The sequence below is a fragment of the Watersipora subatra genome, chromosome 6 (genome assembly GCF_963576615.1).
Source record: "Watersipora subatra chromosome 6, tzWatSuba1.1, whole genome shotgun sequence".
In the NCBI taxonomy this organism is placed as follows: domain Eukaryota; kingdom Metazoa; phylum Bryozoa; class Gymnolaemata; order Cheilostomatida; family Watersiporidae; genus Watersipora; species Watersipora subatra.
This window is the reverse complement of record NC_088713.1, coordinates 8,879,866-8,907,193: the sequence shown is the minus strand read 5'-3', so window position 1 is coordinate 8,907,193 and position 27,328 is coordinate 8,879,866. Positions and strand designations below refer to the sequence as shown.

Sequence of the window (27,328 nt, the reverse complement as noted above, 5' to 3'; positions counted from 1 at the left end):
GATAATAGATCAAGACTGTGCAAAGATGCACCTGAGACCATTCAACACATCATCAGTGGATGTAAGCAGCTAGCTGGAAACGCATACACTGAGCGGCATAATCATGTTGCAGGTGTTGTGTACAAAAGTCTATGTGATGAGTATGGCCTTAATAAACCACAACGCTGGTGGGAAGCTTCTGATAAGGTCAATGAGAATGACCACGCTAAGATCCGCTGGGACTTCTACATTCGGACTGACAAGCATGTCCTTGCAAATCAATCAGATTTAGTGGTGGTGGACAAGAAGAACAAGAGGGCTACTATAATAGATATAGCAGCACCAAATGACTACAATATAGCTAGCAAAGAAAAGGAAAAAAGTAGAGAAATATCTCCCTCTTGGAGAAGAGATTGAAAAATACTGGGATGTAAGAACAACTGTCATTCCAGTAGTCATTGGGGCACTAGGCGCAATAACACCTGCGCATAAGATGTGGTTTGCCACATCACATAAGATGTGGTTTGATACCGGCAGCAATCAACTCAATTGATTTGCAGAAATGCGCTATTGGAAACAGCTAAGATTTTGAGGCAAGTGCTCAAACTTTCAGGTCTATGGTAGGAGACATGAGTTAGAGCAAAAATTACCACCCATATGGGTTAACCGGGGTGAGGAAACAATTTTTTTTATATGTATATACATATGTACATCCATATATATACATGTATTTTCGAAGTTTGAATGTGTATAGGTGTGTATGCGTGTTCAGATATAGCTATTAAAATCTTGGAATAAAGAATTTGTAAAGCAGAATATTTGATCTCAGTACTTTCCATTCGCCATTCGAACACCCTACTGAGTAAACCGCGCCGGCTTGATCAATTTGTAAGGCGATATATGTCGCTATATCGAAGCAAATAGGCTACTGCTTTCGGTCGCTACGCAAAGCGATGACGTAATGTCATAAGAATAGCTCTTATTAGTAAGCTTACCCAAATTATCCATTGGTAACGTGCCAGGCTAATAACAAGTGCCATACAACTCTTATTACCTCCCATTGTTTATATGCTGACTAGTTGTGTTTCCCGGCGTTGCCCGGGTATTAAAAATCAACTTATGAACAATGAGAAGTAATGAGAGTTGCCTGCCACTTGTTATTAGCCTGGCACCTTTTTAATGGAAAATTTGAGTAAGCTTACTAATGAGAGCTATTCGTCTCTGTGGCATTAAACAATCACCCTGCATAGAATGCAAATGACACACATACACACCAACACTGAGAAGCATATATAGATTTTTAATACTCTGGCAACGCCGGGTAGCATAGCTAGTATGTATATATACATATATATATATATATATATATATACTGGGCACTGGGCGCAAGGCGCAATAACACCGGCGCATAAAATGTGGCTTGCCCAAATACCAACAGCAATCAACTCAGGTGAGTTGCAAAAAAGTGCGCTACTGGGAACAGCTAAGATCTTAAGGCGAGTGCTCAAACTCCCAGGTCTCTGGTAGGAGACCCGAGTTAGAGCAGAAACTACCACCCATACGGGTTAACCGGGGTGAGGAATCAATTTTATATATATATATACCTATATATGTATATATATATGTATATATATATATATGTATATATATACATGTATATATATATACATATATATATATATATATATATATATATATATATATATATATATATAAGTACAAAGATGGAAAAAGTTTTTAGCACCAGTTTATGACTAAAAGTTTCATACTGCATGCAGTAATCATCAGATGCTAATGTGGACTTCACATTAGCATCTGATGATTACTGCAGATGATATCTGTAGTAACCTGTGTTTTCTGATGATATACTTAACTTATATATATATATATATATATATATATATATATATATAAGTTATCAACGAAACTAAGTTATATATACAGTGAAACTCGGATAACTCAAACTTCAAGGGACCGAGCAAAAGTGTTCGAATTATCAGAGCGTTCAAGTTATCAGAGCACTGTCACAAGTCTATGTATTTACTTATTTATTAGTAGATACATGTACATATACAAATTATAATATAAATCAAAAGCACAAATGACTTGTTTCAAATTTAATGCTTCTAATGTAAAGCTTAAAACGTTTTTATCAAAAAGTATAGAGATATTTCTATCACTTGAGATTGGTTTGTTGTTTGAGGTGATGTTATTGCCAGGACGTTTTTTAGATTGACATTGGCAAAACTTGATCGTTGCTGAAATGCTCAAAAGAAAAGACATCTTTTTCTTTTGAGCGTTTTACCCACGATCAATTTTGCCGATTTTTCTTGAAGTTTATGCAAAGATTACCTTACTTTACCTGGGATTCATTAAGAGCAACACTCCGAGGCAGTTCAATTAAAAGTTTTACGAGGTTTTACGGTACATTGTATATCACTCACGCTTTTTGAATAGATACTTATTGAATGTACACACGTATTCTGTGTTTAGGTCAAACGATGAATAGTTTTTTTAGCTAAGACAACGTATACGTTTAATTACTTACAACAATTTTAAAGACGTTTTAAACATTCAACATTCCGACGTTGATTCAACACGGAATCAACGTCGGAAAACTATTCATCACGGGTTAGCCGGGTCACGCACTCAAAGATTTTCGCCACGCAAATACAAAATAAAAACAACATGCTGTTTTTGTTTTGTATGTGCGTGGCGAAAATCCTTGCGCGCGTGACCCGGCTAGCCCGTGCTATTCATCGTATAGCAGGATAAATCAAATTTCACCAAACCTTTAGAAAAGTTGTTGACAAAAATATTTTGCCGATGGAGGTAATAACGACGCTTATGAATTCCGAAAAGTTGAGGTTTACCTCTATGGCTTGGAATAAAGTGATTTTCTAAAGCGATAGCAACCGTTTCGGTAGCCGTTGGGCAAAAAACAGTTCGTTATAACAGTGTTGAGTTCGAGTTATATAGAGCCATTTATCATTGCGTGGGAACGGACCAAGCAAATCCATTCGAGTTAACCATGTGTTCGCTATATCCGAGGGCGAGTTATCTATGTTTCACTGTATATAACTTAGTTTCGTTGATACATATTCCCATACCAAACCTCTTTTCAAATCATCATCCATACTACCTATCAGTTCACTATATTCATACCGCATAATACTTTTAGCTTATCAAGAATTTTATTGTAATTACCTCCCTCACACAATATATCATACCTGGTTCTCAAATTCCTGTCTAAATCTCCCACAATCTTTATCCCGTGCAGGCCATCGCAGGTTGGATTTCCAACAGACCCTTTTTGGAACCATCTCCCTAACTCTATTAAAGGCATAGAGAAGATGACCAGTTTCAAGAGAAAAATTAGGTTGCATCTTTTAACAGGTGAAGGAAACCTAATTACCCATAAAAATTGATGTTGATTACACGATGACGACAAGCCCAACGCCACAACTAGCTATGCTATTGCGTATTATGGTCTTCATCACTCCTCCAGCTTTTTTCTTTTGTTTAACTAATTTTGTTGATGAAAATAAATCACACAAAAAACAGGATACTAAATGTACTATCTACATGTACCACATTGGCCAAGCTCAAACAGCACACAACAATGGGCAGCTCCGATAAAGCTGAACCCTGCTAGCTAGTTGGAATATATCTACTTTCTCTACCACCAAATGATCTAACAGCAAGTACTGGTTTATACAAAAATGATGGCGTGTAAAGGAAATCAACAAAAAATGAAAAGATTAAAAAGTTAACCTGTAAGATCTTCAGAGATCACTACTTAAAACTTGTAATCAAAGTATCGTTAATTTTTCCAATGTTACTTTCAACTTGACAATACCTACGCACAGAGCCTACCTGAAACCAGGCAACAGCATACTATATGTACATAAACACAGCAGCCAATCTAAAACCGTAATTGAAATAACCCCTAAAATATAAAGAAATGGCTAAGCAAACTTTCATCAAGCAAACAAGAATTTGACAAAATGAAACAACCGCTTAAATCAAACAAAGCACTAAAACAAAGTGGCTATAACATCATTACGTTTTTTCACCATTGTTATGTTTGGTTCATACTGAAGACTTCCTCTATAAAGTTAAAGCCCTAAACCAGCATGGCTGTCATTTACCAAAAAGCTTCTTTGTCATATCATTCATTTTCTTCAGTTGCCTTCTGCTGTCAAAGATTACATCAATGGATTCGCAGTTGCTGCCTGCTGTCAAATATTTCATCAATGGACTTGATTGAGAAAACCGCCACCTTCAGCTCTATTTAGTTCTTGCTTTATAAGTTATACCGGTCTACGTTTGTCTCTGAGTGACACTTGTCAACATGTACTTTGCTCTAGTCACAAGCACATGACTGTAACTGTCACGTAGTGCCATCACACCACTCAGGGTTATCTTAATGATAATGCTTTGTAAGATATAGGAAAAGCATTTTTCACATTTTTGCACTGCCATGTGAAGGCTGTGATGTCATGTGAAGACTACTAATCCATAATAGAAAACTGTCATTCTTTATGGAATGTGAAAGATAAACCACAGTCATGGGCAAGCAACTCAAGCTTAACGAAGGGTTTTTTGATTTTTTATAAGAATCACTTAGCATGCTTGTATCATAGCAGTAACACATTACGAGAATTTTTTTATGAAAAATATTATCTATGAATTATGACATAATTTTATAATTAAGCTACAGAATTATAACTATGTTATTAAATTATAACATAATCACATTTTATATAATTAGTATATAAACTATATATATGAAAACGAAGTGAAAAATATTTTTACTGTAAGAAGTGCTTATATAATAACATAATATTACATATAATGTTATAATAATTATATGATAATCTAATCTTTCAAAACCAAACTTGTTAGCTCAGGAAATATGACTTCCATTAAGGTTTGAACTCACAGTTTCCAGCTTGTTAGACCAACACTCTATCTCCTGCAACGATAAACTGTGTTACCATGATTTGGAGTAATTGTGCAGTTACTTACTACACCAGAGATCTCACACAGCCCACCGGACTGCCAGGGTACTAATCTAATATAAATAATGGACTGATGTCATGGCACCCCTTCTGCTATCATTGACAAAGAATCTAAGCCTATCACATGCTGTTCTCCATCAGTAATGTAAATTCATGGAGTTATCGCAATACTTGAAATCTTAACCAAATTAAAATTTATTTATAAATTATAAAATTGTAAGTAAAATTAAAAACTTCCATTTTGTCAATATGTCTGTCTGTTAGTCCATGTAAACACTGCATGTTTACATTTTGTGCCTGATTTCATTCATACTTCACATCCATTTACTGAGTACCTACCCCCAGATCCCTAGAAATATTCGGCTTCATCGAGTTCGTGAGAAACAGCCTTTTGAACACCCATTCAATATAGAGTACTGCACCTTCAGATGCCGCGAGGACAACTGCCCTGAATGAGGACATTCATGGTTTGTTAAGAAAGCAGTGTTGCAATTTATGTTGATAATCTACAAGCATTAAACAATAAAAATAAATAATTCACATCTATTAATAACAAATTACTTCAAATAGGTTGTAGTTGAAAGGCCATGTACCACAAACACAATCCTAGTTTATTATAACTTATACTTCAGTTTTTAGTAAACTAGCTTAAAGATCATGTGAGGGTTTTAAACTGCACTAAAATATTGAAGTAACCTGGTTTCTCAATTTTTGCTGTACAAGCGTATTTAGAATACTTTATATTCAGAGAGTTATCTGCACAAACATCAGCTTTTTAACATATCAAATTAAAACACAACCACGGGAGACAAATCCATATTTGCGTTAGCAAAAATCAAACGTGCCAAACTTATTATGTTCTATATAAAGCGCCTATAACTGTCCTTATATTCTTCCTTGAATGACGCAATACCGATTGCACTTCGCACGCTGGTCATGGTCATATGACTGACTGGCACACAAAGAAGCCCTACCATGTAGGTCAATAACGAGGCCTGTTTTGTGATAAGGTCTTCTGGTCAATAGCCTATCAAACATGCATTGTGAGTGTGTGCATTGGCTGCGTGCGCTCGCTCTCGAGGAGCAGCTGATTTCCCATTACTCACATCGCTTCCATCGGCTAGTTAACGTTGAATTGACTAAGGCAGCCTCTACTAACGGACTCACCGGGCTAAACAGCCTAGAAGATCAACCGCTAGGATGAAATCTCTATTGCGAATGATTTACGCTGTCTCCTTTGTGACTATTAATTTAGGCCAGGTGGAGCTAGACGAACATATCAATGATTTAGTCACTCCAGCCTACAGATTGGAACACAGTCTTCACCAAGGTAAGTGCGCTAATGACTTGGCCTTATGGTTTGGAAAACTCAGTAAACCGATAAGGAAATATGTGTGACAGCGTTTAGCATATGCTACTAAGCTTGCTGGTATATCGGCAGAATGCCATGAAAGGCTATAACCATTGTGAAATGTTTCCAGATATCTAATGTAGAATTTTAAAGCCTAACATGAATCAGTGCCTCGAAGAAATGATGAGCTGGCACACTGGCAGCAATGCTGCTTTAAGGCTGTGCTAGCAAGTTCTACAAGCATTTGACTTGTGTTGAGAGAATAATGTTGCAGACAGACCAAACTGTATATTCATCTAACTATTAAATGGCAGCAACTCTGTTACTACTGTTTCTTTGTTACTTTTGCTGACTAAAAAATCTATTGAAATTGGACACTTTAGTTGATTATATAACAGATTTACAAAGGAGGCGTTGTGAGTTCTATTAGAACTGGGACAGCAAAAACTTGGGTGAATTGGAAAACTACTTAAGATATTTTAAGATTACCTACATGCATGAGTAGGTAATAGGAGCATGCATGAGGTAATTGTATTTCAATCACCTTAAGCTCGCAAGCGCAGGAGAACTGGTGCCTTCTCAGAAATACACTGAGTTAGCCTTGAAACGTTACAATGTCTATAAAAAGTTTCGATCACAACTTTTAACAATGCATCGCTACGCGTGCGTTAATAAACTATCAGTGCATCCTGGCTGTGTCTATGCCTGTCTATGATAACTAAGCATTGTCTTATACTTGCCTTTGGTGTATGCTACAAACGTTCTATGAAATTCATCAAGGGATTAATCACTGTGTTGATTAGATATCACTGAAAGAAACATTTAGAAGATAACTCCAAATTTGTGAATGTCCCAATAGACAGACATTAAACAGCCTTTACTGTCTTGCACACATACTCTTAGGCTATGGTACAATATGCATATATAGTATGCATGCAAGCATCAAGTATACCTGGAATAAGGCACAGTATAATATTAATAGCCGTTGCATTAAGAAACGAAAGTTACAGTACAACACTCTGACAGGAAACTCGTGTGCATCCGTCGCTTACGTGGTCTGTTGCGAAATCCGTCTCTTGGTCAAAGTTGTCATTTTTCATACAGACATGGCCGTAGCGGATAATCATCTTTGCTCCATACGTTGTCCAAGCAACTGAAAGTTTAAGGAAGTGACGTCTAAAGAAGCAAGAGTCGACTGTATGAAACGGGAGTCAACTGTATGAAACAAATGTTTATTGCCCAACCCACTTAAGATAACTTTCGAGCTTTTTGAGACTCTAAAAATGGCTGTAGTCATCATTTGTAAGTTATGATAACTGAATTCTAAAATGATGAACACCCTTAGCAAATTCTAAAAACTATTTGTCATTAAATTCGCTCATTAGTCTCACTTTAATCAGTAGAGTAATTTTTGCGTGTTAAAATTAGCAAGGAGAAGATAACTCTTGGTTTATTATTGCACCTAGACCTAAACAATTGCTCATCGCTAGCTCAGTCAATAACAAATTTTTTATACGCATTTCTTGGATCTGCCGCTATGGAATATGAAAGTCATTATTACGTTATATATAGAATTTATCTTGTGCTATTTGTTGCCATTTTGTGAATATCTGTTTACAGTACAACTATTAGCTAACCTGCACACTTCCCCCTTCACTCTGGAGCACGAAGAGACTCATGCAGCGCTGCAAGACCTTGACATCAAAGAGTTACTTGAAATAGCCGCTTCTGATCCTCTGGTTTCTGAGAGTTGCAAAAACTCATCTGCCTTTCTGCTCTATTTAAGCTTGGCAGGAAACAGCATTCCAATTGAAGCAGGTTTGTTGAAGGCTTAACAGACAATTCAAGGCTGCCCCTGACTTCGAAATCTGTATCATTCGTGACCTAGTGGTCTAAAGCATTCTATCTGTGAGTATCTGGTTAAGGCTTGAATCCCAGAAAGAGCTACTGGTGGTGATGAGAAGAGAATTCAACCTCAAATTATTCTCCCCATCACTTTACTTCTTTATTAATCTTTATGTCCCTCTTGCTCTCCTGCTTGCTCTCTCTCCTTATCTCTCCCTCTCTCTCTCCCTTTCTCTCTCTTCTTATCTCTCCCTCTCTCTCTCCCCCTCTCTCTCCCTCCTCTCTCTCTCCCCCCTCTCTCCCCTTCTCTCTCCCCTCTCTTTCTCCCACTCTCTCTCCCCCTCTCTCTCCCCCTCTCTCTCTCCCTTTCTCTCTCCCTCTCCCTCTCTTTCTCCCTCTCTTCCCCTCTCTCTCTTTCCACCCTCTCTCTCTCCCCCTCTCTCTCCCTCCTCTCTCTCTCCCCCCTCTCTCCCCTTCTCTCTCTCCCCTCTCTTTCTCCCACTCTCTCTCCCCCTCTCTCTCCCCTCTCTCTCTCCCTCTCTCTCTTCCACTCTCTCAATCTCTTTCTCTACCTGTCTCTTCCCCTCTCTCTCCCTTTCTCACTCACTCCCTCTTTCACTTCCTCTTTCACTCTCTCTCACTTCTTCTCTCTCTCTCTCTCTCCTTTTCTCTCCCTCCCTCTGTCTCACTCTCTCCCTCCCTCTCTCTCCCCCTCTCTCTCCCCTTTTTTCTCTCTTTCTCCCCTTCTCTCTCTACCCCTCTCTCTCTCCCCCTCTTTCTCTTCCCCTCTTTCTCTCCCCCTTTTTCTCTCTCCCCCTTTTTCTCCCCCCTCTCTCTCCCCCTCTCTCCCCCTCTCTCTCCCCTCTCTCTCCCCCTCTCTCTTTCTTTTCCCTTCTCTCTCTCTCCCCCTCTCTCTCCCCCTTTTTTCTCCCTCTCTCTCTCTCCCCCTCTTTCTCCCCCTCTCTCCCTCTCTCTCCCCCTCTCTCCCTCTTTCCCCCCCTCTCTCTCCCCCTCTCTCTCTCCCCCTCTCTCTCCCCCTCTCTCTCTCCCCCTCTCTCTCCCTCCTCTCTCTCCCCCTCTCTCTCTCCCCCTCTTTCTCCCCCTCTCTCTCTCCCCCTCTCTCTCACCTTCCCTCTCTCCCCCTTTTCTCTCCCCTCTCTCCCCCTCTTTCTCTCTCCCCCTCTTTATCTCTCCCCCTCTCTCTACCCCTCTCTCTCTCCCCCTCTTTCTCTCCCCCTCTTTCTCTCTCCCCCTCTCTCTCACCCCTCTCTCTCCCCTCTTTCTCTTCCCCTCTTTCTCTCCCCCTCTTTCTCTCTCCCCCTCTTTCTCCTCCCCTCTCTCTCTCCCTCTCTCCCCCTCTCTCTCCCCTCTCTCTCCCCCTCTCTCTTTCTTTTCCCTTCTCTCTCCCCCTCTCTCTACCCCTCTCTCCCTCCACCCTCTTTCTCCCCCTCTCTCTCTCCCCTCTCTCCTAAAGGCTGGCATTATATTTATCATATAGTTTGTCAGAATTTTGGAAAGATAAATTTAACCCTTTTACGGGCTAAGCGAGTGTCGCCTATATTTTGCACCCTTCTTTGGGTGGAGCGGCATTAATTCTTTTTGATACAAAACATCTGCTAACTTTACTCGAACTTCTCAAAGATCTTTAAATAAATATGCGTTGGTAAGTTGAAAAATATCTCTTCCATTTGATATCTGTCGCTTGTAGTCAACATGAAATAATATTATAGCCTGCGCCCTGCTTTACAATTTGTTGGAGCTTTCAACTTTTTATTTCCTTCTAAATTTGATGAAGGACATTTCTTATCCCACGACCAAACATGAGCGAAGCGATTGTTTTTGAGCTTTATGATAAACGCATATGTGCACACAACTCATGAAAATTATTCATGAACACCGTTGCAAACCTTTGTACCGAAATCTCATCAACAAATTTAACCCTTTTTCAATGGAATCGTTTAAGTATCATAACGATACAAAACACATATAAACCTATTGAAATATGTTACCAAGTTTTTGAAATTTGTTGACAATATCTTAAACCTTATCTACCTGATCGGATAGTATACATAACTAGACAGGTTAATTTGGCCTAAAATCGCTATTAAAACCTGACAAGCTTTTTTTAATTAAAATTAAGACCGGCTAACAAAATGTCGATAAAGCCGTGCGACCGAGAGCAGAACCATTAGGTCGTGCGCATTTCACGAGGAAAACGTGCACATTTCACTAGTCTATAGCAATGTCCAATTGCCGAAGGTTTCTAATATCTTTCCGTTGTTAATATCTTGCAAAAATATGTAATTATAAGAATAATTATTCGATTTTATAAAATTAATATAAGATTTAATTATAAGAATAATCATTCGAATTTATTTATCCGAAGGTTTCTGTAATAAACGTAGACCGTTTGAGGCGTAGACCGATTGACATGTACAAAATTGTGGTACACAGTTTACCAGCCTATGTTTTTTTGTTCAATTACCGAAGGCTTCGTTAACTTATTTAGAACGTTAGCCAAAATTCTTTACATCTTATGTACAACCGAAGGCCAAACTACAATGCCCCTTTATGATGAAAACATTTTTTTATTTTGCTGCAGTTTGCAGAAAACTTCCAGACGCGTGAACGCTGATGCTCGCTTTCTGTTACAGACCGCTATCAAAACCATTCTACATTCAACACAACCAACTTTCAAACTGTGTATATTACACAGCAGCTTGCCATTTTACTTCTAATATTGCATTTCTCCTATTGCAAGGGAAAGATATAAACATATAATCTTTTCCTTTCATTATTGCTGTTTGTTGTACATAATGATTATGTACAACAAACAACAATGTACTGGGTGTTATTATAACACCCAGTACATTACAGCTACCATTGCAGCTACGATTGCAGTTATCCTATTGCACTGCAGTGCCATTTGACTGCTAATATTGCATTTCTCAACCAGCAGTACGCTTTCTTCCAATATCACTTAGGTCGTGGGCTGTATAACAGGGGAATTTTCTATTTTATATCAATATTTAGCAATGTTGCATAACAGCTCATTGCATTCATTAATATGTTTTCTACAGCTTGCTTTCAAAACTAGCCTTTCATATGATATATAAGATGAGCTATAAGCGTCGTAAGCTTTATATAACCGCAATGATGTTATCAAATAATATGCTATAAATCTGCAAATTTATAAGTTATATAATGATAACTAACTAAATGTCCATTGTTGAGGAGGGTGATAAAAAAGTTTTTGGATAGAAAATTTTTTTTTTTAACATATACAACATTTACCATTCTAAATGTTTAACTTCATATCATGAGAAAATTGTTTTTTGTGCAGTTCAAATGAATTAAGAAAAAAAATAAAACAATTGTAAAGGTTTTCAAGCATTTTCAAATAACTGCAACTTTTAAATTTCACATCACGGAGGAAGTGTTTTGTTGAAATAAATCAGGCGGAAAAATAAAACTGTAAAGGTGTTTAAATGTTAATGTGAAATAATTAGCAAGTAATGAATAAATATAGTCTGTTTTGCTTCGATTACAATGAAAATTTTTTTGGTATATGATTTTGGTTCATTTAGTGTTGACATCATAAGGTGAAAATATCATATAGGCAAAGCAGTATACTGATATAGAAACTCATAGTAATTATCTAATGTAATCATTGCCTGGTAAAAATCCTCAAAATCGTCATCATTAAAAAATAGTAACAAACTAATATGCTAACCATAGAAACTATAGTTACCTACAATAACTTTAGTGCATTTTCTAGGTATGATCTGTAAAAAAGGTAACATTACAATGTACGACATGCAGAGTTCTTACCTTCAGAACAAACATGTAACATAAACGCTGAATCTAACGTATATGAATTTAGCTTACCGAAAACATACTTGAAAGAAGTTTAAGTATGCATTTTAGTAAACTTCCAACTGTTAACTAAAATTTTATCTTTTATCAGTTTGTGAATCTATTTTTATCATAACGGATAACGCTGAACTTGCCATGGCGAGCAACTTATATCTTTTAATAACCTATATGATCAGTAAACAAATCACCAACTTTTTATTTTGAAAAAAATTTATTGTTGATATCGTGTGGCAGAAAGATTTTGCCCCAACGAAAAAAATATGAAAAAGCATCATGTTTCATAGAGTTAGGCAAAAAAATATTTCATAACCGGATAACGCGTAGGCCAACTGCTCAAATAATACGTAATTTGAAGTGTGCATGCTGTATGCGGTATATGATAAGGGCTTGGATTGATAAGGCTTGTATAGCTCAGTGGTTAAGGGTGTGGTTAGAAACTTGCTGTTGCAATCTTTGTGAGTTGAAGTCCAGCAAAGTGGAAATGTTACATCCAAAATTTTATTAGCTGGACATATTAAAGGACGGACCACAAACTTTGAAAAATATATGTACAGATTTATCAAATGCTACAAATTTATATTAAAGAAAAAGTGACATGAACAAACCATACTTAAATTATATGCAGAAACAAAAATTAGCGTTTTTTGAAATAAAAATATTTGAATCGTTTGCTTGGATAGTTGTGTTCTAATTGAGGCTTTTGTTTGGAGTATTTTGTTTTTTCTGGTTGTTCAATGTTACTTTTCAATGTTAACTTTTTACAATGTTTTTTGACTTCAACTCTTCTTCTGTACTGCTGAACTAGTCGATATTAGCGTTCAAGCAACTTTTTTGGCAGAGCAAAACTTGTACACGTTGCATTGCACCCAAATCATTATAAAATTTTAGCCACATGGGCGCTAAGCACCACTTTTAGCCGAAAACTTTTTGTTCATATACTATCATAAATATAAACAATTTTTGAAATATTTCAAGATATCAAGACTGTGTTAACAAGGAATACTATTAGCCTGATTTAGCTATTAACTGTTTTTATGGTGCTGCTTTCAAATTTTCCACAAGAAAACCGAAAAACCTTGAAGTTAAAAAACGGTTTTTGATACAAACAGCAAAAACTAAAGAATTAAATGTTATTGATGCAACCGAGTCATTATTAGTACGAATCCGTGAACACTTTTTTACTGATCACTTGCTATTATGGGTTTGTGAAGATCAAAGAACGTCAAAGTGGCGGTCAAATGGAGGTGGCGTTCAATTAAAGGGGCCGCTCTATTTTTCACCCTTTCTCCTATAGTGGCAGTCATTTAGAGGTGGCGTTCAAATAAAAATGGTGTTCTATTAGAGGTTTCACGGTATATTATATGTAAAAATTGTATGCTCAATATTCTGTATATATAATTTTAAAAATTTAAATATAAAGCTATTCATTATGATATAAAAGTTGATAAGTATCAAGGCATATATTTTCCTAATATATTTCAACAATATATTCATATGCATAATTTTCTCTTTTCGCGCTAACATGCTAGTAATTTTGTATAACTCAACTAAAGAAATTATCCATGTAGTATGCAATAAGTGTATTTGTTTGCAGTGGTAGACTCTTGGGGAAAACCAAGTTCTGGTCTGCTGACAGGAAGGATGAAATACCGTGGAAACTATGATGAATGCTTAAATATAAGCGTCAGCAATCAAAACTACACACACCTGATGCCTGATGACTTTACTACTAACTACTGCACGGCCTATTTACCTTTTGTAAGCATAACATACGTGTATGTACATCATCAACTTTAGATATAACATCAAGTGTACGTACATAGTTAAATATTAGTATAACATTAGGTGAAAGTACATCATCAAATGTAAGTACAACATCAAGTGTATGCACAATAAATCGTAGGAATAAAATCAAGAGTAAGTACACCATTCTCTGTAAACATAGCGTCAAGTGTAAGTACACCCACAAATGTAAGCATAACATCAGTTGAAAGTTTATCATCAGATGTAAGTATAGCATTAAGTGTAACTACATCAGCCAGTGTAGATATAACATCGTCCTGTTCAGGTATAATGCCAATTGTAAGTACATCATTCAGTGTAGCACACCTAATATCAAGCGTATGTACATTATTCAGTGTAAATAGAATATCGAGTCTAATTACATCATTAAATGAAGGTATATCATCAAGTACAAGTATACTATAGAATGTAAGGACATTGTCACATTTGGGTATAACTTCAAGTGTAAGTGCATCATTCAGTGTAAATATAACATCAAATGTAAGTACATCATTAAATGAAGATACATTTATAACATCAAGTGTAATTGTATCACCAGTGTAAACACAACATCAAAATAAGTACATCATCAAATTTTGGTGTAACATCAAGCATAAGTAGATTTTCATATGGAAGTATAACAAGGCGTGAATATAGTGTAGTGAATTTTTTCCCAAACTCTAACCCTATCTTTGAATGGAGAGGCGGATGGGCAGCCATTACTCTTATTATAGTAAAGACTAGCTCAATACCCAGTGTTGCACAGGTAATAAAAAAGGTCTTTGCACAGAAATTTGTTTTTAATCAACATATACAACATTTATCATTCTAACTTTTAAATGATGTTTTTTTTCTGTGTGTGCTATAGGATTAATTAAATTTCTGTTAGCTATACATGTCTTCTAGCGTTTTATGAAAACATGGGGACGTATTATTTAGTAGTTCAAGAGTGCTAGCTGAAGCGTGAAGTGTGTTTGGGCACCTAATTTCGTTTTTTGCCATTGGAGGTTGGCAAGTGTGATAAGTATGACCACAATTATTTCATAGTGTAACCAGGTGGCCATATAGTGGAGTGGATACCACGCCTGTCTGCAGAGATGGTATTTCCAAGTTCAATTTCAGTGCGAAGCGGTTTTTGCTCCTAGATTTTAATCGTTATAACAGGACAAATGACAGACATATGATGGAAAATGCATGACGGACGGACAACGGATGGGTGACGAATGATGGAAGGGTGTCAGGCGGGTGATAGTCGCATGATGAATGACCAACGGATAGACAAAGGACTGATGTAAGACTGACAGATGACGGGCGGATGACGGGCGGATGACATAGGAATGATGAATGAGTGACGGACAGATGAATGATGGATGGCTGGAAGACAGACGAACAAGTACAGTCGGACCATGGATGATGGATGGGTGCTGAACAAACGACAGACCAGAGACGAATGACAAACGGGCGGGTGATGGACAGATGGATGACGAACACATGATGATGACGAACGGACACCGCACAGATGACGGTACGGTGACAGTACAAACAATGGGCGGACAAAGAACAGACGACGAATAAAGGATGGATGTACTATGGATGGCAGATAGATTACAGACAGGCGGACAACGGGCAGGTGACAGGCAAATGATGGACGGATGATGACGAATGGACAACTGACTTCGAATGGAGCACAGGCAACTGTCAGATGAACGACAGATGGATTACAGACAAGCATTTAGATTTATATATCTATATACATTTGCACATGTATATAAATTTGCAGTTAGTTTTTTCACTTTTCAACATTCAACGATTCCTGGTGCAAGATGTTGTAGTGTACTCGAATTTGACATGTTAGTTTTGTAAACTCTGTTGATTGACTTTATCAACAGTTGCTGAAGGTTAAAGTTCAATATGCAGTCTATCCAAGTTTACATACCTTAATTTTTTGTCATCCATGCTCCCACCAAGTATCTAATATAACATTAGTTTCCAAATTTTTTTTCTTCAAATTTTCTTTTCTATTTCTAGTTTATTTTTTTCCATAGTTTGTTTTAATATTTTAGTATCCTAATCTTTCTTGTTTTGCCCTTTCTTAGTTCTTTCTCTTTTCTTGTAATATTTCTTCCAGTTTAGTTTACCCACTTTAAACCTTTTTTAAATTATTACATTATTACAACTTTGTCACTCTATCTTTTTCTTTTTTGTCATGCTTATTTTTCACCACTTTTTAGCCTTTTATCATTCCACAACCTTCTTTATTATAATATTTTTGGTTTGCAGTCAAAGCAGCTTACCTTCCAACTAGGAGCTTGTGTACCAAAAGCCTGCAGCAGCTGGGATGTTACAAGGCTTCTCAACACAACCATTGGTCATCTAGTACCACATGTTAGTGCTCTTTGTCAAGACCAGAATCGAACTCTAAATGCCGGCAGCACGGTAGCGCTGTAAGTTATAAATAGATATTAACTTTATTTACACCGGTCCATACCATTCAGAGTAAATTAGACCATGAGACAAAGCAACAAAAACCAATATATTAAAGTAAGTTATGTCTCATCTGCGAGTGAATTGGGCATTACTACGGAGCGTGTAATTACAGAGCAGTAAACTATACCATGTACTCCAAATGATAAAACTTGCATGTATGTGTATTTAAACACACTAAACATTTCTAATCAGATAACAAATGGTAATAGATAGATAAATATTGACTTTATTCACACTGGTCCATACCATTTAGAGCAAATCATACCATCAGACAAAAACAGAAAATAGTTAAGTAAATTATATGTATTAGAAGAAGAAGCTCTTTTTGCATAACACTGTTTTATAATGTGAATAGACAAGGTACTGGTGTCTGGTATAAGGTGTAATGATTTTTTTTGTAGATGTAGGAATGTAATGCATAGCCAGGCAAGTTAGAGATAAAATTAGAGATTTTAAACAGCAAATATTAAAAACACATTTAGCTTCTCAGCATTAAGACGCTGGTCATAGCAGTCCATATCAGGTAGCTTAATCCTAAAGCATAATTTTTGAAAGCTGCCAAATAACTTGTTGGCAAACGAACATATTTTTAACATCTGTTAAAGGATCACTCATATCTAATTTCAGAATATTATATCAGAAAGTTTTAACAGTTTTCTATCAATGTGATCTGACTATCAAAATCTTTGAAAATTAATATCGGCAAAACTTGATCATGATTAATGTGCTCAGAAGAGAAGGCATCTTAAAAAAATATATTAATAGCCGTATTTTCTGTTTTTTCCTTTCATTATGACATCGTTATTGTGTTCAATTGCAGTGTTACATAGTTCACTTGACATATTTTATTTTGTATCTGCTCATGGTTGTCAGAATAACATTTCGAGTATCGTTTCAGACAGATTGCTTTATATGTTTCAAATGTCTTAAAAATAATTTGCTTAAAAGTTGTCCCAATGTTTTTCTCTAAATGTTGTGTAAACATATGAGTACCCGATACCAATGAGGCCGAATATTTCTCACTTACAAACAATATACACGACTGTTGATGTCATTTTGGAGAAGTCTGAAACCGTCTTTTTCTTCTGAGCGTTTTATCTGTGATCAGTTTTGTCGATTTAATCTTTAAACATCCTGACGGTCCGATTACATATAACAGCAAAGAAAATCTCGAACGATAGTAAAACATTTATACTTTCTGATAACATCTTTTAAAATTTAAAGTGAGTGACACTTTAAAAAAGAAACAGTAATAATACTGGTTATAGTATGATTAGATATATATATATATATATACATGTAAAAAGTAATGGCATGCTTCTGTCATGTAGTGACAATGCTTGGTAGTGATCTCATGTTCTCTAGTAAAGAAACACACTGCCAGGATTAGTTTTTATAGGCTACCTTGGGTGGTCATAACACTTATCAAGAGCTTCCTCTGAAACTGTCAGATTAACCCGAAGGGATGCATTTTGCAACACGTCCAGTCTGACAGAGCCAGGTAGCCATTTCACTTGCCCATAGTGCGAAGGACAGATCTTTAACGTGCCCATGTTGTCGGTGCGGTACACAAGGCCTCCAAGTTATGGTCTAGACCCGAAAGACCCAGCAATTTAGGGTTGAAAGCTTGCTGAGAGCTTTTTGTCAGGTCGCCATTAAGCACTCAAAGACGCTAAAGTAAAACAGTAAAACAGTCAAAGACCTCGAAATTATATACACATGTAAGTTGTATTTATAGAAGCACCAATGGTACTGCTTTCCACTAGCTAAGATATAGTGATTCCATTTTCTCAACCAGATGCCAAGATTTTTCCTGAGAATTTGTAAGCTTGTGAAGGCGCAATAACATTTTATATTGTAAGTTAACAAAATGGTTGAGCTATGAGTTTTTTTCATTTAGCAGGCGAGTTATGTTCTGAAGATCCTGATGTTAAGAATTGTGTTAAGGATTTTGTTGAAAATCACAAACCCACACACATTCCGTCCACATGAGGGGCCACATGAGGGAAACCTACTCCCATATCGCTCATGTCGTCTGTAGCAAGAACCACCTATCCTTCGTTTTTTTCAAGAAGCCGCTTTATCGTTGTCGGGCCATCTTTATAGACAATTTATCGTTAAAAAAACAAATCTTTTGCCATGAGTTTTTGAAAACAATGCTTTTGTTTGCAATTTTTTTATTATAGTATCAAAACAACACCAAAAAGTACTATTGAATAAAAGAAAAACGATCATTTTCTACAAATGTGGCGGCTTTTTTGTGAACATGCTCATGTGCACACGGCTTGATGACATAAAAAAATGATTGATTGGTCAAAATGGTCATTCTTTGGACAAAAATGATCACATCGGACAATTGCCTGGCCGTGGTAGTTTAAATTAAAAGTTATTCAGATAAATTAATGAAACGGTTCCATCGTTGAATGAACTCCTCTTTGAGCCTCCATTTATAAGCATTGTACTTGGTAGTAAGCCACTGGCTTAGTAGGACACTTATATTTTGCTAGTATTTAGTTTTGTGAGTAGCATACAGAGTAAAATTTCGCTGGAACTTAATTTCGCAGCTCTGATGAGTGCGAAAATATAGTGATGTGAAAATAAATGCAGTGGAACAAACATTAGATTCCTCAGGTCCAGTTCACTGGTACGAAATATTTTTCAATTTGGGACTACCGTACTGTTTGGACTATAAACCGCACCTTTATATAAGCTGCATGTGCTTTATTTTCCAAAAACGATAATAAAACAATACATAAGCCGCACCTTACTATAGGCCGCAGAACTAAGGAATGTGCTTTTTAACGTGGCAGCAACTTTGCCATTTAAAACGGAACAGTGCAGAACGGCACAGTTTCGTATTATCCAACGCTTTTTAACTTAGTGCCTAACGGGACAGTACCGTGAGGCATTGTTTCATATTTTCTTTCACAGCTAGAAGTGCACTAATTGGAGATTCCCGTTAGTGCGCCCTAGCGGTGAAAGAAAAAGCCACAGAATAAGCCACAGTGATTAGCCGCACCCTTGTAGGCCTACCTATAAGCTGCATGGCTCAAATCATCAGAAAAAAGTAGCGGCTAATCGTCTGAAAAGTACGGTAGTTTGTATTTGTGAACCGCAGGTAGGAATGTGTAGGCGAGATCAATAATGCAATTTGATCGCTTGCTGCAGTTTGTCTCCTGGACTATCAATGACGTCAAGGTCCCTGCTGCAGTGACTGATGTTGTACCAATATTAGAATTCAAGTATTTATAGCACGCGGTGCCGCGGTGGCCATGGCCAGACCTGCCAACCAGAGAGTGGGGCAATGCGTGAGATTTGGTTTTGGGGCAATTAATGTATCAATGAAAGTATATATAAAATTGTGGAAATTGGGGCAAAAATTTCACGCATTTCTCACGCATTTTCATTTTTTCTTTGGGGTGATTGCGTGAGTCTCACGCCCAATGCGTGAGAATTGGCAGGTATGGCCATGGCCCCGGGTTGTTATTGCTTTTGGTTGGTAATAAAATTCATCACCACAATAATTATTATTCAATTTTATGACTTTCCCTACCAGACTGTCATCCTCATCAGTTACAAATTCAATGACTAAACTAATATCATCATCTTCTTCATTTGTCTAGGCTTTTCCAAAAAAAACTTATTATCTTAATTTGTTTTGCCAAGCTGCTCAGTCGGTGTATTAGCTATAATGAGTTTAGCAAAACTTGTCCAATGAGCCAACCACACACGAAAATTGCCTGCATTTCTAATATGATGATTTTATTGTGAATATCAATGAAGAAAGCCATTTATTTTCGCTCGTTCGTTATGATAGTTTAGTTTCGCTCATGAAATTTTCGCGAGAGGCTGTTGCCGCGAAAACGCGAAAGTTAGATGCCGCGAATACATAAGTGTCCTAGGGTAGATTAATTACACTGTGATGTACTTCTCCACCTTTTCTCATTTTTTACTTTTGATCAGCTTTATAATAGTAAATGTTAACTTTTAACAAGTACATTAAACTTTAACTGTTCTTTTTCAGTCGGTTTATGTATGTGCATGAGCATAATTTTATAAACAAATCTTTCGCCTTTCAATAGATGTTATATCTATATATAAGTCTCAAAGTCTGTGTGTTGTGTGTATGTGTGTTCAGCTATGAAATCTATCTCTGAAAACTATGAAATCAGCTTAAAATCCAGCAACAAAAAAATCCACATCACACTGGTTTAGAACTTCGAGTCACCTGTTCACAGGGTGACCGTCTAACTCATTAAGCTACATGGGATACAATGAATTCGTTAGGCCGATACTCATAAGATTGGTTAAAATATGCATAACGACACTGTTTTATTCGCAATGTCACCAAAGCTTGCTCTCACAGCTCTTGTTAGTAAGTTTATCAATATACAAGCTTACTCAGATTAGCAATGCAAATTAGCTGTGCAATTTCGGGCATTCACCTAGCATGATATATATTTTAGTAGAAGTGGTGGTAGCAACAGTAGTACCAGTAGTAGTAGCAGTAGTAGTAATAGTAAAAGTAGTGGTGGTAGTAGTAGCAGTAGTAGTAGTAGTACCAGTAGTAGTAGCAGTAGTAGTAGTAATAGTAGTAGTAGTAGTAGCAGTAGTAGTAACAGTAGTAGTAGTAGTTGTAGTAGTAGTAACAGTAGTAGTAGTAGTAACAGTAGTAGTAGTAGTAACAGTAGTAGTAGTAGTTGTAGTAGTAGTAACAGTAGTAGTAGTAGTAGTAGTAGTAGTAGTAGTAGTAACAGTAGTAGTAGTAGTACTAACAGTAGTAGTAGTAGTAGTAACAGTAATAGTAGTAGTAACAGTAGTAGTAGTAGTAACAGTAGTAGTAGTAGTAACAGTAGTAGTAGTAGTAGTAGTAGTAGTAACAGTAGTAGTAGTAGCAGTAGTAGTAGTAGTAGTAGTAACAGTAGTAGTAGTAACAGTAACAGTAGTAGTAGTAGTAACAGTAGTAGTAGTAACAGTAACAGTAGTAGTAGTAACAGTAGTAGTAGTAGTAACAGTAGTAGTAGTAGTAGTAACAGTAGTAGTAGTAGTAACAGTAGTAGTAGTAACAGTAGTAGTAGTAGTAGCAGTAGTAGTGGTAACACGAACAATAATCAGACTCAGAGTCGCAAGATGAATAACATAACCGATAAGCAATTTATTTCAGGGTTGTGGTGATTTTGATGATTGCAATATGCCTGTTTGCAACTATATATGAAGGAGGACTTCAGCTAATACAGACATGGTGCGGCAGCAATGATACTCTGGTAACTAATGGCGCCGATGGTACAGAATTTCTTCTTCCCGATGCTAGCAAACAAACAGAAAATGGTCAGTGCATTCACCAACAGTAAGGATACGGTTTAGTTGTAAGTGCAAAATGGCATGCATTTCTTTCGACGTAAGTGTGGCTCTGACAAAGCCAAATCTGCCTAGTCAAATCTTATATGAGGTTGTATATTTTGCTCTCTATTATTATAAGCATCATTATATTGCTAGTACATAATCTTTTTTATCCACAACAATTATTATTACACACTTTTGCCATTTAATTCTGTCGATCTATCTACATGTATATACCTATCTTTCGTTTTTTTTGTGACGCCATTCTATCATTGTCCGCCATCTTTGTAGACAACTTTTATCATTGAAAAATAGAAGCTTTTGCAATTAATTTTCATGAACGATGCTTTCATTTGCAACTTTTTAATTTTTTATTATATCAAAACAACGCTAAAAATACTATTAAATAAGAGGATGACGATCGTTTTCTACAAATATGGCGGCGTTTTCTCGAACGAGCGCATGTGCAAACGGATTGGTGACATCAAAAAAACCATGGATATACTTATACTTGAAAAGTTTATATATATATGCTTTAAACTCTGATTTTGTTTGAAATCATCACGGTGAAGAAATAATACGGTTGGTAATTGCAGCATTTTATAAAACATTGCTTTGTGCAGGTCATGAACTCTTGATATTCAGTTTCTTGGACCGAAATTCTACCAACTACACTACTAAAGCTTGCACAGTAATCCATGCTATAATAAGAGTGGTGTGGTGACGTTATTAAATTCTCAACTGAGAGAAGAGTTATAAGGGTAGACTCACTACAGTTTCTTTAATGTGTAAACGTAGTTTTATTTCAAGCAATGCCGGGCTCAATTGATAATCTTAGAACTTTCATTTTCCATATAAATGTTCTACAATCTATTTGATTTGAAACTCAAGAATGCGCCTTCACATATACTATATCGCCGTTAATCAGGCTTTTTCCGTTCAGCGTTAATCATCGAGTATGTAAACCGTAAACCGATGTAAAACCATCGCTGACACGTCAGAAAGGTTTGCAGCTGTCAAACTTTCCCAATATTTCACCAAGCATCGATGACCAGTTTTCAAATGTGAACCATTTTGGCGATGGTAATTCACGGTCACGAATAGCGCGATTTATTCATATTCGTTTATGTTAGTTGCTGCGGAACTAGTTTTTTATTCCAGCATGTGAAAACAAAAGGGGTTTCTTCGTGAAAATTTAAAAAGATATATGAAAACACTATGACACGAAGTATTTCCTGATGCAAACGTGGATGGGTTTGTGAGAGTGTGAACATGGTTATCATCGACAATCACCAAAGTATTGTGGCATCAGCGCCGAAATACGGGGATACAGTGTGAACCAGCCTTAAAGGCGATTGACCTCTATGAATACATTGTTGTTCTAAAAGCAGTTTATTAATTTGTGTTGAACTTAACACTTGAGGGCTTAAATTTAATCTTTGTTAACTAATGTACAATCGGAAAGATCTTTGGGAGAAAGCAATCTCTTAATCTCTAAAGTCTGGTTCACACTATATCGCCGTATCTCGCCATAGATCCCACAATACTTTGGTGATTGTCAATAATAACTATGTTCACACTATCAAAAACTCATCCCTATTTGCATCAGTGACATAGTGTTCTCATTTTTCTTTTTAAAGTTTCACAAAGAAAATTCTTTCGCGAATTTGTTTTTTCTTTGTTTTCGCTTCCCTGAAATCAAATACTAGTCCCGCAGTAACGGTCGTAAACGGAAATAAATTAATCACGCTATCCGCAGCCGCAAAATACTATCGCCGAAATGGCATACATTTGAAAAGCAATTGTCGATGCTCGGCGAAATATCGGAAAAGTTTGACAGCCGCAAACTTTCCCGACGTGTCCGCATTGCTTCATCGATGCCATCGGTTTACAGTTCACATAATTGACGATGAACGCCAAAAGGAAAACACGGACCTATGGCAATATAGTGTGAACCAGGCTTTAAGCCTTATACTTATTATTGCCACTACAATCTTATGTTGCAACTAGTTGTGCTAGCCATGGTTCTATTCTCTTTAGGGGTGCTCACAAAAGCGATTCTAACTTTCTCCTTCTACAACAACGCTGCCAGCATTCTGAACACAGATCAGCCTAAGAGTGCTATAACCTGCCTTCATGGCATCAGGTTCTTCTCCATGACTTGGGTTATCCTTGGCCACTGCATCATTTTCTACAGCGCTCAAAAACTAGGTCAGTCTAAAATCTCTTGTTTCGATTGTGCAGATGACACGAATTTGGAGTTGTGCTCACATTAACTTCCTGTGCGATAAAGGCTCGTGTACATTCACTAAAATTAACAGTTAGCTGTACGATAGACCACAATGATTAGCTGCTGTGACATCATGACAACCAATATGGTGTACACACTATGAGCGATTTACTGTCGATGACTTCTAACCGGCAACCAATAGAAATTATGAATTGGTATTCTCAATATTGGGAGTCCTTTTGTTATTTTTTCGTAGATTTTTGCGACATCATGAGCGTAGTTTTTTGTCATGCTTGCCGAATGAGATTGATCTTCACAACTGTTAAAACTGAATCCGATGCGATCCACAAACAGTCTATCAAAATGCTAACTGTTGCGTTTATCAGTGTCAAAGTTTAACATGTTGAACGTTCATCATATCATCGCTAACAATAATTACATAGCACGCTCATCGCAAAATGAAGTCATACATGTAGCTGCTAGTCGTTGTGGTCCATCGCACAGTGAAACGTCTTTGAATGGACATTCGCATGTTGTAGATTAATCTAGACGCTTTATTAAAAACACAGATTCTATGCCAGAGGTCATCATAGTGCATTCGGAACTGCTCAAATCAAAATAGAAACAGTTGATGTTAAAATGGAATAACTTTAGAATACCATCATTCACAAGTGCTGTTTATATCTTTTACAAGCATTAAAAATTTGGTAAAAATTTAATTTGCGGATTTTTGCTGTTTCCATCCTGTGGATGACGCAAGCATGTAGAGTTGCCACATCTTGTCATGGAAACATTGAATATCAAAGTAGCAACTGATTTGGTAAATTGAGTTTGTTCATCTATCTCAACTCTGCTTAATTTGCGTTGCTCTCCAATCCTAGGCGGAGCCTGTTTTCCCATGACTGCTCAGTTTTACTGGTAACATAAGCTCTACCTTCGAAAGAAAGCGTAGCTCAAAATTTTTGGTGATCGTCGCCATAAAGACCAATTTTTTTAATTAGTAGCTGTATTCACAATAACGAGCTACATTTTCATTGCAAAGATGTGAGTTGAAATTGTCAATCTGTCTTAACTCTGGTTTGACTCTAGGGTCACACCTGACGTCGCCTCTGGTTCGACTCTAGGGCCGACTCTAGGGTCGCCTCTAAGGTTGACTCTAGGGTCGACTCCAGTAGGGTTTTTAGACCCTCAGTCTCTCGTGTCGAGACTTGGTTTTGACTCTAGACGGCGAGTGCGTTTCACCAATAAGAACACTCGACTGCAAGATTGCATAGCTTAATTGGTTGAATCCGCTACAGAACTTTCTTGGTTCAGTTGTTCTACTAAAAAGTCTATGAAAAATTGATTGTTTTTGAATTTTTAGCTAATTTATTTGGATTTTTATTAAAAATAAAATGTTTGACATAAAAATTTGAATATTTGTAGACAACGGTACATTTGCACTAGACTTAATGAAAAATTTCTCAACTCAAGCAATATTCAGTGCAACTTTATCAGTTGATACATTCTTCGTGCTCAGTGGCCTCTTGGTAGCTTACCTCTTTCTCCGAGACTTCCACAGAAGACAAGTTCAGCCAATAGGCTTTCTCCAGGCTCTTCCAGTCATCTATCTTCATAGATATGTGAGGTAATATTTGCATAATTAGTATTCAACGCTGATTTAAGCTTGTTTTAACTTGCTGTTCTAGAACATTCATTACTTACTAGGATACAAGTAAGTTATTTTAGAACATTTATTAAAATCAAGGTATTAATAAAATGTTTTAGAATATTAATTAAATATCAGGATAATAGTACCGTAGGCTAGAACATTCATCAGATATCAGGATAATAGTACTGTAGGCTAGAACATTCATCAGATATCCGGATAAGAGTACAGTGTTCTAGAGCGCAAACTAGATATCAGGATAACAGTACAGCATTCTAAAACATTCATTAGATCTCAGGATAATATTATAGTGTTCTAGAACATTCGTTAGATATCAGAATAACAGTGCAGTTTTCTAGAACATTCATCAGATATCCGGATAATAGTACAGTGTTCTAGAAAATTTGTTAGATATCAGGATAATAGTACAGCGTTCTAAAACATCCATTAGATATCAGGATAATAGCACAGTGTTCTAGAACATTAATTAAAAATCATGCTAATAGTACATTGTTCTAGAACACCTGTTAAAAACAAGGATAATAAGTGCAGTGTTCTAGAACATTAATTTGCGATTGATTGGCTCATTAATGTTCACCTTTAGAGGTGAACTTATACTATTGAAGCTACACTTGTGAACTACAATATTACAGTATTACTATACTTACACTATTGAAAATGCAAATAAAAATATTATATCAATATAAAGCTAATACATTAAGCTTCAATGTGATGTAAATTTAGTTTTATAAACTTACACCGTCTAGAAATACAGTAGCTTGAATGAGATCTTTTCTTGGAACACCCAAATCAAGTGCAAGTGCAATTACGATGCATATAGTAGCAAAGATATTGACAAAGCAAAGACTCGTAACGCTACAAATTGAACGCAATAGCTGATATCAATAAGGAGAGAGATGAGCGGCTGCGCAACTAGTGATGTCATTCTGGCACATATTTTTTGTTTAAGCATTTTAACGGTGATCAAGTGTTGGCGATTTTAATCGTGAGACATCCTGGCAGTCTGATCACCTTAAACATCAAAAGTCCTTGCAAAAGATAGAGAAATACTGATACTTTCTGATAAAGCCTGGTTTCCATATCAGCTGCAAGACCCCGGCGGTATTCTTGCGCAGCAAAACACCCGTGACGCTAGGCTCGGCGGCTTTTGTTCACATAAAGCTGCATCACTAATAATCTCTAAAAAATGTTCACTCGCTATGTCATTTCGACAATGCTGCCCTTCACCTGTACAATGCATTTCAGGAAAGTTTTTGCCTGCGACTCTCCGCAAAAGTTGCACAGCGTTGAACTCTTGTGGTATTCGCCGGCCACTACTGGCAATACTCGGCGCGTAGGTTCACATTTCACCGCTGATAGCCTGTGGTGCTGTCACCGGTGCTTGCGGCATTTACGGGAGCCAGCCTTTAAATCTACTTAAATTTTATGTAAGTTCATCTTTAAGCTCTAGGGCTAGTTTTCTTACTAGGTTAAGCTCTAAGGCTATAGCCAACAACTGCTAGATTTTGTCGTTAGAATACTTGAAACTACACAAAGATAAATTGCTAGCCTTTAATAAACTTAGTTCATTAAAACTAGCTCACGGCAGTTAGGGGTGGCTGGGGTAGGCGAGAATGCATATTGTAAAGCAAACAGGACTGTAGACCTAAAATATGTAGCTATCTTAGGCTTATCTCTTGGTTTAGTCGGAGCCGCTGATCAGATAACATTGTCAGAGTAGCAATAGATGGCACAGCTAAAGGCTA

The 27,328-nt window shown here is 36.8% G+C and overlaps 1 protein-coding gene across 2 annotated transcripts in view; it reads left to right on the top strand.

The window, feature by feature from the left end:
* The first annotated feature begins 6,129 nt into the window (after positions 1–6,129).
* LOC137398607 (nose resistant to fluoxetine protein 6-like) overlaps positions 6,130–27,328 on the top strand; it is a 35,147-nt gene continuing 13,948 nt past the window's right edge. For both annotated transcript variants that reach the window (XM_068084775.1, XM_068084776.1), the window contains exons 1-7: positions 6,130–6,333; positions 7,975–8,172; positions 13,670–13,833; positions 16,138–16,301; positions 21,509–21,672; positions 23,725–23,895; positions 25,340–25,541. In XM_068084775.1, the coding sequence (XP_067940876.1) occupies positions 6,204–6,333; positions 7,975–8,172; positions 13,670–13,833; positions 16,138–16,301; positions 21,509–21,672; positions 23,725–23,895; positions 25,340–25,541 (1,193 nt within the window). In that variant the 5' untranslated portion in view covers positions 6,130–6,203. The remainder of the gene's footprint in view (positions 6,334–7,974; positions 8,173–13,669; positions 13,834–16,137; positions 16,302–21,508; positions 21,673–23,724; positions 23,896–25,339; positions 25,542–27,328) is intronic.